The 17,194-nt window shown below is 45.8% G+C and overlaps 1 protein-coding gene across 4 annotated transcripts in view; it reads right to left on the minus strand.

Annotated features, from left to right (window-relative positions):
- Positions 1 to 17,194, minus strand: part of HELZ (helicase with zinc finger) — a 1,775,655-nt gene that overhangs the window by 1,440,437 nt on the left and 318,024 nt on the right. For all 4 annotated transcript variants that reach the window (XM_078654323.1, XM_078654320.1, XM_078654322.1 and 1 more), the window contains exon 8: positions 2,683 to 2,758. In XM_078654323.1, the coding sequence (XP_078510449.1) occupies positions 2,683 to 2,758 (76 nt within the window). The remainder of the gene's footprint in view (positions 1 to 2,682; positions 2,759 to 17,194) is intronic.

A 17,194-nucleotide genomic window follows, 5' to 3' on the forward strand; every position in this document is an offset into this window, starting at 1 on the left:
TAGCCTTTGGGAGTTGAACAGTTTTAGGCCGTGCTGTCGGGGGCAGTCCGTATTTTATCGGCGCCGGAAGCATCGGTGACGGACTGACTTGCTTCGATGTAGGCGTGGTCTTCGATCCGACCGACTTCGATAGTTCCGTGTGGTTGAGGCCTTGCGTCGACTCGAGCCGTTGTTGCGCAGCAGGTACGCTCTTGTGCTCGATGCGGTCTGTTCTTTCGGTCCGAGTTTGGGCTTCGGCTCGAAGGCTTTGACTAACAGCGGCTTCCTAATTTTCGGATCGATGGTTTTTGGGCCTCGAGTCCTTTGGAAGTCGCCATCTTTGGCGCCAGACGTCGACGTGAGCGTGACGTGCTTAACTGTAGACACAGGCGTAGTCGATCCGATCTTCGGTTCAACGCCCCCTTTCGACCCTGAGGGGTTGAGCACACGTTTCGACTTGGTAGGTTCCGAAGTCGTCGAGCCGATGGTTGCTTTCACCAGTTTCGGTTTCGATTTAGTGTCTTTCTGTTTCGGTTTCGATTTTTCCACTGATTGTGACCGATCGACCGATGGCTCTTTGGAAATTTTCTTAGTCGGGCATTGAAGCGGGACTAGAGAACGTGGACGAAAATCTTGGCTAAGGCCTTCCGGCGATGCCTCGACCTGAGCCGTGGAAGAGTCTTTATGGGGCCCCGCTACTGCGGTTGGGCCTAGCTCCTCGTTTGAGTCGTCGTCGACGGTCCTCGATGATGTCTTCATCATGGACGTAAAGTTCTTCCTCATCCTCATTGTAGTTGGAGTCTTGCTCCGACGCGGGATCCGAGTGCTGATCAGGATCCTCCTCTTGTACACCCTCCTCGTTGTCACCCCCGAAGATGTTTTCTGGGTCAGGTGCCGACTCCCGCGCCGAAGACGGAAAGTTTTCTTCGATCTGAATTTAGAACAGGCCATGCAGCTGGCCTCGTCGTGGTCCGGTGTGAGACATTTATTGCACACCGGGTGCACATCGATGTGAGGGTATTTCGAGTTGCAAACGGGGCAGCGCTTGAACGGACTCCGTTCCATCGTCGATCGTCGATGGGGCCTTTGGTGTCGAAAGGCAATCGTCCTTCAACGTCCTGTTCTAAGAACTGGAAACAAGTACAAGGCACCGAACGAAAGACAATACCGACGCCCCGAAGGCCTTTTGGCCTTGAGAAAGAGTATCTAATATATATTCCGAACGCGAGTTAAGAAGTACATCCGAACCCAATGGCGGAAAAAAACAATCTGAGCATGGAGAGGATGCCCATGCGCACTGTAGTCCAGGGGAGGAGCCACCTATCTTGTGATACTTCGAAGACTCTTCCAGGACAACAATGTGCAATCATCCGGACCCAAAACTAGGCGGCGACCTATGTATAGATATAAATTCAGCAGCCCACATGCCTCGAACACAATACTTACAATAAATATGTTGGGTTTTACCCTTGTTGCCGTGAAGACAAGGAATGACTGCTGCCACTGCAGCAGTGTTTTTTTTATTAATTTGCGTCCCTCTAGCCATATGTAATCTACGATTGGTATGACTTAATTGACTTTCTAGATGTTTCTTTGAAGTCGTAAAGCAAACAGTTTGTCTGGGGCCTTGGCACCAGGAGATCAAATATTGTTGATGCTCTTTCCAAGAGTGCATAGAAACCCCCATGTCGTACAGAGAAGAGCTCGCAGCAGGAGTTGTCGGCAGAGCTAAGAGTGGGGATATAAAGTCATTTCATTCCTCTACTGTAACAGACTGCAGATGACGAGGCGTTTCTCCTTCGTCTGGTTCATCATCATCCATATATTCTTCATGAACCCAGCATTCTGGGTTGAATAGACTGACCCAGCTAAACAACCATACTTTTCCCCTGAAGAACCAGAAACATGAACCTGGAGAAGGTGTAGTCCCCGTAACTGGATGTTGTTGAGGCTGTGGAGAAGGTCAGTCTCCAGAAATCTTTTGTAATAATCTTTCAACATTTGATGGAGATTGGTCACCAGTGTTATTGAAACATGCATCATAAGTGGCTGATAATGACGGTCTTCATAGAAATTGTCATAAGAATATTGCTCTTAGACTGCCTCAATGAGGTCTGTCTCAGAAGGAAAAATAACCTTCCACATAGGTGGTACCATTATCATTGTCATTCAAGTCTTGGCATTTAACATGCAATTGGGAATGTCTGTATGCCACTCCAAAAGGACTATCATCCCTGTCATAATCCTTATTAGTATCACTAGCTTCGAACAGGCACACTGGAGGTGGCGGAGAGACCTTGCCTTGCAAAGTCTGGTCTGGTTCAATAGTAATCAAGTCTTTCGGTTTTATTGATAGGCCAGTTGCTGTTGTTGAGTGTCTTTTGTACTTGCTATTGCAGATGCAATCAACTGCCTTGTTGTCAATGTAGACCTAGAGGTTGTAGTCATTGCTGTTGACGAAGGAGCTGCACTGCTGTACAACATGGCTAATTGCCAGTGCTTATTTTTATTGCAAGAGGCTAACAAAACAGCTAAGGCTGTCTCTAGTCTCAACCTAAAAGTCATACTGATAAACTGATTTTGTAAACAAAGTATTGTAATGTGATGAACTTAACGTTAAGTGACTGTTCTACAAAACCTATTACAAGAAATATCATTCAGAAAATGTAATCAATGTGATATAAAGAAAATACATCATTTTACCTTTTGCATAATGTGTACTCCTCACTGCTTGTGACCCCTCGTGGAGGCGGGCGGAATAGCCAACCATCTTGAGTTCCTAAATGAACAATACAAATTGAATAGGTTTGCAATATTTGTTCCAAGAAAGGCATGACACACAAACAGATTACCTTTCTCTTGTAACTTGCTACGGCCAGCTACAGTTTGTAGGAGTTCATGCCTAAGCAATACACAAAACACAACACTCAAAACACAGTATAGAAAGACAGTGCTTTTGGTCAGTCGCCTTCAGCCATTGGTTTGCTTGGGTGAGCTCCCTTCAGGAATCGAATTGACGAGCTGTCTGCCAAGTGTTCATTCATCCCATTAACAGACGTTTACTTTTTCAAACGTTATGGTCAGAACCGCAATAAGCAGTGATCAGGTCTTCGTCCTGTGGCGGGTTCAGAATTCCTGGTGGGGGTTGCTTTCCATGTTTCACTCCAGAGTACTGTTTTCTGTTTTATTGCTCGGTTCAATGTTTTTATAAAATGTGAATGATAACCTGTGTATCCCTTACCCGATATGGTACCCTTCTCACTCAATTTAATGCCTTTTTTTTAATCTAAATTAAGTATATAACTATTTTGAAGATCAAGGTAGTATCCTTTAACTTTGCTATGTTCACCCTAAGTGGCCATGGGTATTCCCAGACGTAGGTCCCTTGCTCACTGTGCCACTGGATTCAAGAAGGAACTGGCAGTTGGGCTGGACTGCTCCCATTGAGAGAAGGGTCAAGACTGATTTGCATATGGCTGGGTCCAAACTGAGAGGGCATGGTGAACAAATGAGAAATTGATTTAACCCAGATCTCTTGACTGGGGGCGAGTGCTTGAAAGGTTTCAGCACTCCGTCCATCTTGTTGCGTTTGCTATGTCTGCCTTAAGTGACCATGGGTATGCCCAGACGTAGGTCCCTTGCTTGCTGCGTCATTGGATTCAAGCTAGCCTGGATGATAAGGGGTGATACCCTGTAACCGGTCCCAAGATACTTGTTTACGGTCCAGGGAGGACCTGGTATGGCAGTTCGACTGGACTATTTCCATGGGGAGCAGGGTCAGAACTGATTTGCATGTGACTGTGTACTACCTCATCCATCATCTTGTGTTTGCCATGGGTACCCTTTAACATCACCCGACAAGAGGGATGACATTATATAATCAAGTATAGAAGCCCACCTTTCCTGGCAACACACTAAACTCATTACTGTGAGGGAACTGTAAATAATAGATCCATGGGTTCCCATGTCTTGTACTCACTCTGTGATTTCACTAGACAGTCTCGGAGTATTTTTTGCCACTTACTGTTCTTACCTGCACAACATCAGCCTATCCTTTCCTGAACCAACAGATGGTGGCTGTAGAGCTGCAGCCTTCTTGATGGACAGCTGTGCACATTATCAAAGGTGCATGTAGGGTTGTTTGAGGCCAACCAGTGTTTTTGTTCCCCACCCGATGGCTGTCTGTGTGATGGTGCATAGTTGATTACGAACCTTTTCAAATGTTAGGAAACTGAGTTATAACCCATAAAATACCCGCTTTTTACTTTCTAATATCTCCTGTGTGAAAGAATCCTCAATGGAGTTTCACACGCTGTAATGTCTATTTAGAATGGATTATGAACTGGAACTTGTGGTGCCTGACTTAATTTAAGTATAGCTGCCAGTGGACAGCTATGGTAAGAGGTTCTGGATAAATTACAGGGGACATGTATTGAGTGTCCTATGCTCTATACATATTGTACGAGCGGGTTATGGTGAAAGGTGAGTGCATCAGCAGTGCTTTACTATATGGGGATTGGAATTCATTTTAGACTCCCTATATTTGTTACACAAGATAAATGGTAAGGGGAGAGTCTTCAAGGTAGGGGTGTAGACTGTTTGAAAATTTCTGGGGTTTGCAGTTATCCAGTATTGGTAGCTTTCATAGCATCGTAGTATTATAGTGTCATTCATAGATTGGTATCTTTCAGATTCAATGTCATTCACAATGTCGAAGTGGTAATCCATGGTACCATAGAAAGCAGTATGCAATCAGACCAAATGCCATAATGGTAATTCAAAGTCACATAAATAGCCTATGTCCTTTTTTAAACAAGCATTTGCAATGCAATAGGTCTCGCATTTATAAGAGTTTGAGCTATTGGCATTGTAAATGACACAGCCTTTTATTTATGTGTTGTTTTCAAAATAGATCAATAAAAGGCATTGTAATTTACAATGCCAATAGCTTAAACTCTTGCAAATGCGAGACCTATTGCATTGCAAATGCGTGCTCTACAAATAAAAACAAGTAATGGCGTTGTAAATGACAATGTCTTTTACCCCCTGTTGACAATGTCCAATTGTACATCAAATCAGACTACCTACCACTGACTTCAGTCTGGATACCACTACATTTTACTAGCTAGCAACAGCCACACAGCTCCAAACCATATGAATTAACTTAGAGTATTCGGAGGTACTTTTGAGATGAGAATCTTGGCAGGATGGATAGATGTTCTGTATCCTAGTTAGGGTAACTTATGTTCTGTGTAAATACTTCCATTGTACAAGCTTGACATGAGCATTACTTGAGATTCTCAGGCTATGTCTGTTCTTTCACGCTCGCTGATGCAGTTTGTGGCCAGTGGGCAAAAGAAGGTGTCTGCATGAGAATCTGTGAAAAGTGTGCTCTCACGATTGCACCAGCTACTCCCTTCTGCGGATTCTTTTCAAGCGGACAACATGCCATTTAGAATCAAAGGAAATGTGTCTTCTGTATCCTTTTATTGTCCCTGTGTTTTTCTAACCCAGGTGGATAAACTGCTCCTCCAACCCGCTAAATGATCAGGAGTTTTGGGGTCATTTTCTCACCATTAACGCGCATTTCATTAAACAGTTTAACTGGGAAAGTGCAATAGAAAGGATTGTTCGCAAACGTTTTGCTTGTGGCTGTTCCCAACATTCCCAATGCCAATCCTTTCTGGTCATTTCCCTGGGGGCAGACATTGCCAACAGTCTGCGCTATTTTTTAGAGCGAAGTGTATCATCGCGTCCATTAAAATCGAGCAACATGTAAAATTTGTATTTAGATATTTCATGCAATGTGGAATACTTTTTCATGTTTTGGAGACGGAGTAAGTATGGAAAAGAAAGGTGCATTTCGCAAACCACTATATAACCAGACAGAATTACCATGGGTTAAAAAAAAAAAACTAATGAAGTAAAACTTTTTTGCTGCATTATGCCGGATAATTGGTCTTTTCTTGGCGCATAATTTAGTCAACCTTGCCACAAAATGTAATTCTACCCTGTCGCATAATTCCAGAGGCCCTGGCTAGGATACTGATGGGTGTGCCTGGCAAATTCCGGGATCTGGGCCTAGGTTCGACAACCCTCTGCCACCCAGTGTTACTGGGGCAGGTGTGTATTTGTGTACTAGGAATTTGCAGCAAATATAGCCTGCTACCGAGCTAGTCTATCCTATAGCCACCTCCCCCCCTCTCCATACACCTGGCCGCCGGCTCTCTGGCCCCTCACCTCATACAACAAACATTTACCACGGATGTCCAGTGCTACAACAATAAACACCGCCTGAAGGCTCGGAGAAACATGCCAGCTTTAAAGAATACGCTGCCAGTTTTGGCGTTCCTCTTCTGCGCCGCTGCAGGAATTACTCGCTGCTCTGCATTTCATTCAGGCGGACGACGAGCCATTTAAAATATCAACAAGCATTTGCAATGCAATAGGTCTCGCATTAATTAAGTTTGAGCTATTGGCATTGCTAAATATTGCAACAAAAGTCTATAAATTGTAGGCCAAAAACGTGTTTGTTTTTTTTCGCAATGGTGGCATGATGCGCTTTAGATGAATATGTTTAAAAGTAAAGTGTGCCATACTGCGATTGCTACAATAGTTAATTGTGGATGCGTTAACAATTGATGTGTGCACTAATGGCTGGTGGTCTGTGTGTGCCTGGTGAAAGCGTGCATTGGCGGCGTTTGTGCCAGTTGAAAGCGTGCACTGACGACTGATTGGGGGGGGGGGTGTGTGTGTGTGTGTGTGTGTGTGTGTGTGTGTGTGTGTACGTGTGTACGTGTGTACGTGTGTGAGTGTGTGTGTGTACGTGTGTGTGTGTACGTGTGTGTGTGTACGTGTGTGTGTGTACGTGTGTGTGTGTGTACGTGTGTGTGTGTGTACGTGTGTGTGTGTGTGTACGTGTGTGTACGTGTGTGTACGTGTGTGTACGTGTGTGTACGTGTGTGTACGTGTGTGTACGTGTGTGTGTGTGTACGTGTGTGTGTACGTGTGTGTGTACGTGTGTGTGTACATGTGTGTGTGTACGTGTGTACGTGTGTACGTGTGTGAGTGTGTACGTGTGTGAGTGTGTGTGTGTACGTGTGTGTGTGTACGTGTGTGTGTGTACGTGTGTGTGTGTACGTGTGTGTGTGTGTACGTGTGTGTGTGTGTACGTGTGTGTGTGTGTGTACGTGTGTGTACGTGTGTGTACGTGTGTGTACGTGTGTGTACGTGTGTGTACGTGTGTGTGTGTGTACGTGTGTGTGTACGTGTGTGTGTACGTGTGTGTGTGTGTGTACGTGTGTGTGTGTGTGTACGTGTGTGTGTGTGTGTACGTGTGTGTGTGTGTGTACGTGTGTGTGTGTGTGTACGTGTGTGTGTACGTGTGTGTGTGTGTACGTGTGTGTGTGTGTACGTGTGTGTGTGTACGTGTGTGTGTGTGTACGTGTGTGTGTGTGTACGTGTGTGTGTGTGTACGTGTGTGTGTGTACGTGTGTGTGTGTACGTGTGTGTGTGTACGTGTGTGTGTGTGTGTGTGTACGTGTGTGTGTGCGTGCGTGCCAGCCAGCCAGCCAGCCACTGCTTCGCTGCACTGGCACGATGAGATGCCAGCTGGTGAAGGCGGCCAGTCACCTTGCTTCTCTGCCCTGGAATGATGTAGGTTCACAAATGTTATCACTTTATTCTTCCCTGGTGTCCCCTCAAGTCTTTCTTCCATCCCCATCCTCACCATGAGAGACTGGAAGACTGAGATGAAATGAGTGACTGTTTGAGAAAAGGACAGCCTCTGCTGAAAGGAGGGACAGAATGACGAGGGGAGAGATAGCCCGTGTAGTACAGGATGGCAGTACTACTAGAGACAGTGGCAGGAGGAGTCCACTAAGAAGTCGAGAGCTTCTGGTGAAAGGAGGAACTGAGTGACTCGGAGAGGGAGAGACAGCCCATGGGGAGGGCAACTTGAAGAGACTGAAGGGATGAAATGACTGGAGGAGACCGGTAAGAAGCAGAGACTCTAGTGAAGGAAGGGGAAGGGTGACTAGGAGAGTGCAGAGACAGCCTAGAGTGGTGGTGGGGAGTGCCACAAGGATAGACTGAAAAGCTGAGATGAAATAAGTGACCGGGTTAGAAACAGAGAGCCTCTGGTGAAAGGAGGGCCAGGGTTACAAGGAGACGGGAGAGACTGCTGCAAATAACCGGTGGGCAGCATCCCCAAATGCCACGCCCCAGCTTCCGAGCCACAGATCATAGATCTATTTCACTGACATTATGAACACCCCACTTTAGCAGCTAGAGCGGGGTAGGGCTCTATATGTACCTCTTCTGTCTGCAACTTGGCAGATAAACAGGCAACTTTAACGCAATAAAGAAGAAAGAAGATGGGCTAGTAGTAGAAAAGGGGGAAAAGGATGGATGGATGGATGGATGTGCTGGTGAAAGAATGGGTTGATAAAAGGATATATGGATGAGTGGGTGCATAAAATCATGGATACATTTGTGAGAGGATGGGTGTATGAGTGGGTGAAAAGATGGATGGATGGATGAATGGGTGAAAGGATGAAAGGATGAACACTGAGTGGGTGAAAGATGAATGGGTGGCTAGAAGGATGCATGTGTTGGTGGGTGAAAAATGGATGGCTGGGTGGATAGAATAATGAATAATGAATGAGTGAGAGGATGGTTGAATAAGTGGGTGAAAGGATGGATAAATGGATGAAAGGGTGGTGATATGAGTGGGTAAGATGGTGGTTAGATGAGTGGGTTAGATGAGTGGGTAAGAGGATGGGTAGATGTGTGGGTCAGAGATGCTTTGCCTTGGATGGCCTGAGCGCGCTGTTGGCTCGTCGCAGGAAAGTGGTATTCTGTAATCAGACATTCCAGCGATAAGGAAGCCCGACTCTCCTATGACAACTCACTGAGAGATGCTTTTCACACATTTCCTTTAAAAACATTAAAAACGCAGAGGAACAGAAATGGTGACAGGAATAATTTGCTTTCAGTTTGACTGTGACTTGGTATGAAGGCAGGAGGCAATGAATGCTCGGTTTCCGCATCAGTGCTAAAACTCTGGCCCGGCTTCTGGTGGGGAAGGCAGGAAAGTGGCACGCGCTGAGTGGGCACTGCTTTGGGGTGGGGTGGGGGGGCAGATCAGAAAATCCTATTTTAAAGCCTCTGCTCCACATAGTACAGCGCAGCGCGGTGTTGTCAGCTGCAAGTAAAACTAGAGAGGTTGATCTGCCTCATAGCTCTCATTTTCTGTTTATCTCCCTGAAAGCCGATTTATGAGGGTGGTTAAAATCAGTAAGTAACACGGCTCAGTCGGGAGCTGGGTAGCAGATGTACTTAGAGGCAATTCAGTCTCTGGCTGGTGCATACAGATGCTCTGTCACAGGCATGTGATATGCAGCTTCCCCCCTCCTTGCAGAGGATGTGGCCTGGTTGCTAAATTGTTAGCTGCAAAACCAGGACACCTAAGTTATGATCCTGGCTTCCACGTATTAAACATAACTGTGTGATCCTGGGAAAATTACTTCATAGCAGTGCTTTTGGATGCACAATGGAGAAAGAATGAGAAAGAAAACGACAACAAGTTAAAATGTGTATAACTTCTGAAACTGCTGCTAACCATTCAAAACCATAGGTAAAGGATCAGTTATGGTTGGTTCAAGACCAATTATACCCGACTTATTGTCACAGAAGTACGAAGGCCTCTATGGTTGTGAAGTGACCTTTAAACCTTGCTGGTGGATGAAAGAATATGCTGCAAGAACAGCCTGCAAACACAACTAGTGATGCCTTGACCTAGGAAACATTGCACGGCTGTCGGAAAGATGCTCGATCATGTTAGACTTGTAAACAATAACTGGTGCTAATGTTATAAAAATAAATTGCCAGCGTGCTGTGAACTGCAGCTTCTGAGTGAAACAATCATCCTTTCACAGTTTTCTTTGCCGTTCCAGTTTCTGACTGCGCCTGAAACTGTTGTTTAATGGCCCTGCCTCTAGCTGAACTCTGCATGCCCCTTTTATACCTGAAGTAAACTTGCCTGCTGCCTGTCCATAGGGGCTATGACAGGGCGTTCCTTGGAATGCGCCTGTAAGTCTCGGGTGACTTAAGAGGTGTATAATGAACTTCCTGGACATGTATACGCCTCCCGGTCAACCAAAAAATAAATAAACAGTAAACACTATATATGCGCCTACCGTCTACCATCTGTCCCGAATGACTGGAATGAACCGGTTGGGTAAGGGAGTGGAAAAGCAAGATGAAAGTGTGGGGTAGCGAGATGAAGCAGCGACTGACGTGAGGGAGATTGAGGTAAAGCCAAGTGCCATGCTGAGCGAGGAAAACTATTGTTTTAATGAATAAATGAGGCTTACTTACTGCGTGTGGCGCCCAGACTAAAGGTGTCTACGTGTTTCTGGAAGATCGTATGCAAGCACGGAGGGTGGGGTGCTTATGGGACGGGGCAGAAGTGATGTTTAAGGTTTAATAGAAGCAACAGACTTGGTGGGGGAGGGACTGGAATAGCAAGATGAAAGGGTGGGGTAGCAAGATAAAAAGTCACACATTCTCAGACTGCAATCAATACACAGACGAACCTGCCCCCAGCAGATGTTCCCAGTTATATTTTTTGTAATTAGTAACAACAGAACAAGCAGATTTTGAAACAATAGAAGCGCCCATGGTTGCTCTTGGAGAGTTCTTGGCGTTTTAAAATGCACCCGCATGTAAAAGACGCCAGACTAGAAAATATGGCCAGCAGGCACCACGCACACATCCACCACCCACACTAATGGGGACGTGTAATCACACTACGTATGTATTACAGTAAGTGCTGCTATTTGTATCAGTCAGGCAATTACATTCGCACACTCACAATGCTTCATTAGAGGGCATGTTCATACATTTGTTTTTCACAGCCCACGCACACAATAAAGGTGAAAGCCCCAATGGTGTACGAAACAAAGAGGCCCAAGCACCCCCTCAAAGCATTGTGCGCAACATGGACATCCTTTTACAATGAATTAAAAAAAGGTCGCTAGCAACGCATACAGTGATTTGTACATCTCCCCTGTAATTGGATGTTACACCAGCAAGCTGTAAGCAGCAGGGAGCGCTGCCGCTGCGGCGGTCTCTTAGCAAGTACGTTAGCGCAGCAAAACATATGTAATTACACCAGCTATAATCCGCCTCCTTCATTTGGAGGGCAGGTACAGCAACACACGCTCTTGAGACCGAGGCACACACGGAAACAAGCATCTAAACAATGAGGCTCAATAACCCCCTCAAAGCATTGTGCGCAACACGGACATCCTTTTACAAGGAATTTTTAAACTAGGCTTCCTTTCTAGTCAGGTGGGGGGGGCGGGGGAGCAGGGGAGCGAGCGAGTGGGAGGGAACGAGCATGGTGGTGTGCAAGGCTTCCTTTCAAGTCGGATGGGGGTGGGGGGCAGGGGAGTGAACGAGTGGGAGGGAACGAGCATATGGGGTGTGAGTGAGAACAAAGTGAGGCCAAGCGCGCGCTGGCGAAGCGTTGCGCTTGAATACTTAGCATGCATTGGGAGGAATCCGTGCTTGTTCAAGAGTTTGTTTTGCCTACTATATACTCGGCTATTAATCCCTGGGGGATATAATAGCCGAGACCTAAAAACAAATTGTGGGTGGGTGAGGAAGAGGTGGGGGTCTGGCTGATCAGCTTACGGGAACGTAAAGAACCAGCCTTCCCCCCTGAGCACCCCCCCTGAGCACCCCCCTTTCCCTCGGCACTCACTCCACTAAGGGGGGCTTCCAGGTGCTGTGGGAAAACAGGGTAAAACACCCAGCAGAGGATGTTATCTGGGAGGTCTGGCATCGAAAATGTCACATTTCCTTTCACCGGAGCGCGCGGCTCACTCAGGGTCACTAGCATCCTCGGGGACAGCAAATGGGCTTTTAATGGCACCAGCATGTGCTGAAGTGGAGATCTACCCTTATCTCCGATCAGCCCCCAGAGGGCCCTTGAACCAGACTCTGAGCACACAGAGACGCAGATTACAGAGCTCCTCCCGAGCGCTGTCCAAACAGCCGGGACACGGGGGCTTTAATGCTCATTAATGCCCGGCTTGTTTATAGTGGCGGTGATTAACACAGCAACAGTGGCACGGGAGCCACAATAAACCGCTTCCGTGAGTCCCCGTAAAGCAACCACCAGCATTTACGGCTGACCAAAACTGCAGCTGGTGATTAAAAGGGGCATTAAATATTATGTGGGAAAGGCGAACACAAACCACGAAATCTTTCTCCGCAAAAAGATTCAAGTGGCACTTTTTTGTTTTAGAGATATGCGAGAAAACATCACAGCGAGGCCATATAGGTAGCACGGCGATCTGCAATATTAGGACATACCCACACATTTATAGTTTTTTTTCTTTTTAGATTTCTTATTGAGGCTACAAGTTACTTCGATAAATATGCCCCTGATTTTGTTGGGTCACAGACTGAGGAAGGCACAATAGTAGGCGTTACATGGAATACATTTTTAATACATTTACAATATTTTCACATAATTTGGAGCAGTCTCACTTTGTAAAGCAAGCAAAGGCCGGGTAAAGACAAGTGTTCGCGATTGGTATTGTAAACAAGCGGGCGGGGAGGGAAACTGAAAGCAGGCGGCACAATAGCTACTCGTGCACACACACTTACGTACTGAGCATGCATGCTGCCAACCTTGCCTGGGACATAGGCGGGGATGGAGCGAGCAGCAGTGTTCGGGGTTCCTGTGAGCTGAGGGAGCCTCGCGTGTTGCAGCCTGCGTGAAGGAACGCACCCCGCAGATTGAAGTCCCACGGAAGCCCACCCCGTCCGATAAGCGAGGCATGCTGTATGTGTGGAGCCCACGTGATCATTTAATTAAATGCAATTGCAGAGGCTGACTTGCTTGGTAAGGGTTAAGTTCTTGTGGATTCACATTGTACATCTGAGCTCTAGGTGGAATGCTTAGATTGGTTCAAAGGTCATTCTGGAACGAAAGCTACAGAAAACTCTGATGATTAGCCCACAAGCAAGGCCTACGTTTTGGGACATGCCTGCTTCCTAATACTTGTTTCAATAGCTTTCTTCTAACAAGAAGGCGTGCGTATGTTACGAGCGAGGCCTGGAACGCAGGCCAGAGAGGCGGGCTCTGCTTTGATAGGCAGGAAAGTTCCTTGGAGCCTGCGAGGTTCCGGGAGATGCCCCGCCTCTGTGCCAGGCTCGCGGTGACGTAGCTCGTCCGTAGCGCGGCACCTTGGAGGCAGAGGGGTGTGGGTAGTGGAGAGCCCAAAAGAAAGCAGGGAATCTGGGAGTGCTGGGGTTCTCGGGAGATTGCAGGCAAGGCATAACGGTGCAAGCGAGGAAGGTCCTCCAACTCCCAGAACATCCAGTGGACTAGGTCGCGACGTTCCAGGAAAAGGGAAGGAGAATTCCAAATAAGGAGAGAAATCCGGCGATCCGGAGCCCGGTGAGTGGAGAGGAGTGGGGGTGTGTGTGGGTGTAGCTGTGTGTGCGTGTGTATGTGTGTGGCTGTGTGTCTGTGCCTGTGTGTGTGTGTCTGTGTGCGTGCTCTATTTCGAGAGGCTGACTTGCTGTGGGACTGGGACAGGAGATGTGTACGGCGCGTGGCTGTACGTGCACGTACAGGCGATGAAATCACCAACGGCCCTGCGCGTGCCCATCCCCTGTCCAACATTGCCGGCAAGTTAACAACATAAGGTATTTCGCTGGATGCAGCCATTCCCGCTGCTAACACCAGCGAGACCTAAAAAGGACCAAACTTGAACCATAACCAATCAAGTGATAGCAACCAACACTCCAAACAGAGTCTGAATCCCTCAGATTTTTGAGCACAGGTGGGAATCAGATACCACAATCTAAGAGGAAGCCTCTAAGGGGAGGCAGGTGGGTCGCATGTGAATCTATGAAAGACGCCAATACTTGATAACTGCAGTTACAGGTAAGTATTGGATTTTTAATTGATTCACATGCTTGAATCAGAATAGCAAGCAGTATGCAAAATTTAAATATATATCTATCTATATCTATCTACATCTACATCTATCTACATCTATCTATATCTATCTATATCTATCTATATCTATCTATCTATATCTATCTATATCTATCTATTTATCTGACTAAAAAGGTATTTCTGTTCGTTTGAAGCAGCATCTCAGATATATATATATATATATATATATATATACATACATACATACACACACACAAGTTATAGAAAGTATCTCTGTGTATGGTGGCTAACAGTATAACCTACATCTATAAACCTGTACAAGCATGATTGTCCGACTTGTGTAACCAGAGTACAGTTACACAATTGCAATACAGAGAAACATAAGAAAAAAAATATATGTTTATTTTCAGATGCTCACCTCATTGGAACAAATGACGAAAAAACATTTGACCCAAAGCAGCATCACTTTTCTGTGAAGACTAAGCAGTAGTGCTGGGTGAACATTTTGGTGCTCTTCCACGTTGCAGCACAGCATAGCTTCTACAGCGTAATACCGGAATACAGGGCAGCTGAGATAGATACTGCCCTCCTGGAATGTGCCTTTGGTCTAGCTGAGAGTGGTGACCCAGCTTTGATGTGGCCATATTGAATAGTGGCAAAAATCCATCTAGCGGTGGTGACTGCAAAATATTTTTGCGAGAGAGACTATAGACTACCAAAAGCTGAACAGACTTCCTGTATTCTTTAGTACGTTGGAGATGGAATTTGAGACAACATTTAATGTCCAACGTATGCAGAGACTTTTCAGCTAGTGATTCCGAATGTGGAAAGAAAGTATACAAAATGATTGGTTTATTGAGATGAAATTGCGATGGAACTTTGGGAATAAACTTGTTCTGTATAGCACATATTCATCAGTGAAGCACAAGAAAGGCTCTTGAAAAATAAAGGCCTGAATCTCGCAGACTCTTCTGGTAGAAGTGCCAACAACAGAACAACTTTGCAAGTGAGAAATGTAATATCTGCCGTGTGGATGGGCTCGATAGGCAGCTGCATGAGTTGCAAGAGAACCACACTGAGATGCTATTCTGGTGGAGGTACTTCTTACTGGAGGGAAGACTCTAAAAAAACCCTTAATGAATTGTTTGACCCTACTAGTCGAACAGAGGAAAGGCGAATGAGAGGTATGTCTGAATCTTGAGATTGCTGCAAGGTGAAGCTATTACAATGAACATACAAATCCTGACCAAGCTAGAGATAGCAGATATGGTAAAATTTGCTCAGGGAAAGCTTCCAAGGGATGAAGATTCAAAACTTCACACCACACGAAGAATATTTTCCATTTCAATTTGTAAGCCGGTGGTGTTGCGGTGGTGCTGCCAATGAGGATATGCTCGTCGACGCTGTTTCCATCGATGGCCCGGATGTCGATGGAGGTGGGGTCTTCATCAAAGGTTTGGATGTCGCCGGCGTACCTGATGACGATGCTTTCGTTGGTGGTGACTTGAGAGTATGAACTCTCGCTCACAGTAATTTAGAAGAGGGTATCACTCATGTTGACAACGTAGGAGCTGTGATAGCTGCTGTGGATTTTCTCGATGACGACTGTAACAGTCGCTATCGGTGACACAAGCATCGACAGATGTCAGTATGGTTTTCTTTGATGTCAACAATTTTGAGGAGGGTGAAGGTTTTCTTTCCCTTTTACCATCAGAAGAAGTAGAGAATAGGTAAGAGGCCACCCCTTGGAAGATTAGTTTTTAATTTCTACTTTCTCAGGGGATCTTTGTATGTCTCAAAGGCCTTTCTAATCCTCTCAGAAACCGCATGGTCAGAAGATCTGGAACTTTTCTGGGTTGTGTGGGACAAAACACTTCATCAGATGAGCTGGATTTCTGGGCTTTGGACAACTTTAGCCACAGAAGCAGTCGCTCCTCTCTATCATGCAAGGTTTTTGAAGAAAAAGTGCTGCAAATCTTGCACTCCTTAACCGGATATTGAGGGGAAAGACTGTACAGACACTTTTTAAGTGGATCATCCACATACAGCCTGTTCTACCCACAGGGCTTGCAGGAGCTGAAGAGACCAGTTTTAGAAGAATCTAACATTGTAGAGATATAGTATCTGTAGAATAATTCTGAAGAAACTGAGCAGAGCTCAGGAAGACTCCCTTCACATGACATGCAGTAGAACATCTGAGGGATTCAGCCTCTGTTTGGAGTGTTCAAGATGGTGCTAGCACCCGATTATTTATGGATGAAGTTTGGATCTTTTATAAAAAAATAAAAATAAAATAAAGAATATAAGTAGGCTATTTATGTGACTTTGCATTACCATTATGGCCAATGGTACTACTGCAGACTGCTTTCTATGGTACAGTGGGACTCACACTTCGACGGCGGGGAATGGTTCAAACATGTGAATCTGTATGGGTGTCTCGATGACCAGGGCTTTAAGTAGCTGAGCACCAACAAAGCTGTAAATGACTCATGTGGCAACTCCTGCACGCATCTTCTGATGTAAACGCTCTAGTTTAATTACTGTAACTGGAACTCACTGAAGCGCTCTGATGCCTTTGGGCCAAGTCAGCACTATATAAAATAGCAAAAATAAATGCAATAAAATGCAAATCTGTATCACAAGGCTGTGTGGTGAGACCTTGTGGTCCTGGCTCACACTACAGCATACCCCACCAGCAATGTGATTCTCTCCCTCAACCTATGTTGCGTTAGACACTATGATCGTCACTGCCTCGTCCTCCGAGCATGCCACAAGGCAGCTGCAGACAGCAAAAGTAACTATCAAAGACAGACTTGATTAAAAAGCACCTATGATGGATTTGCACCAAAAAAAAAAACATTAACAGTAGCTGCATCTATACTGGTGACAATTTGGCAAAACAAAAGTTCACTAATGCATTTGGCATTGGTCGACACCACAATCACCGTTGCGATCCAGGACAGGCTCTTCATTTATTTCAGAGGTGAGACTGAGCTCTGGGCAAAGAAGATCCAGCTGCGAAAGAGTGTGGCAGCTGCCTACATGTTCCCAAGCAACCCTTTTTAAGTTTCACCTGAGACAGTGCATGCGCTTCTGCGTGCAAGTCTATTTTTCTTTTTAAAAAGTTCTAAAAAGGGCTTAGGACCCACCCATTACTCACAACTGGTTGCCTTTGTCACTCATTCCTTTTAGTTTCAGCTGTCAGCAACACCGTTTTTCCACCCCGGTAGC

The sequence above is a fragment of the Lissotriton helveticus genome, chromosome 7 (assembly GCF_964261635.1).
Source record: "Lissotriton helveticus chromosome 7, aLisHel1.1, whole genome shotgun sequence".
NCBI lineage: Eukaryota > Metazoa > Chordata > Amphibia > Caudata > Salamandridae > Lissotriton > Lissotriton helveticus.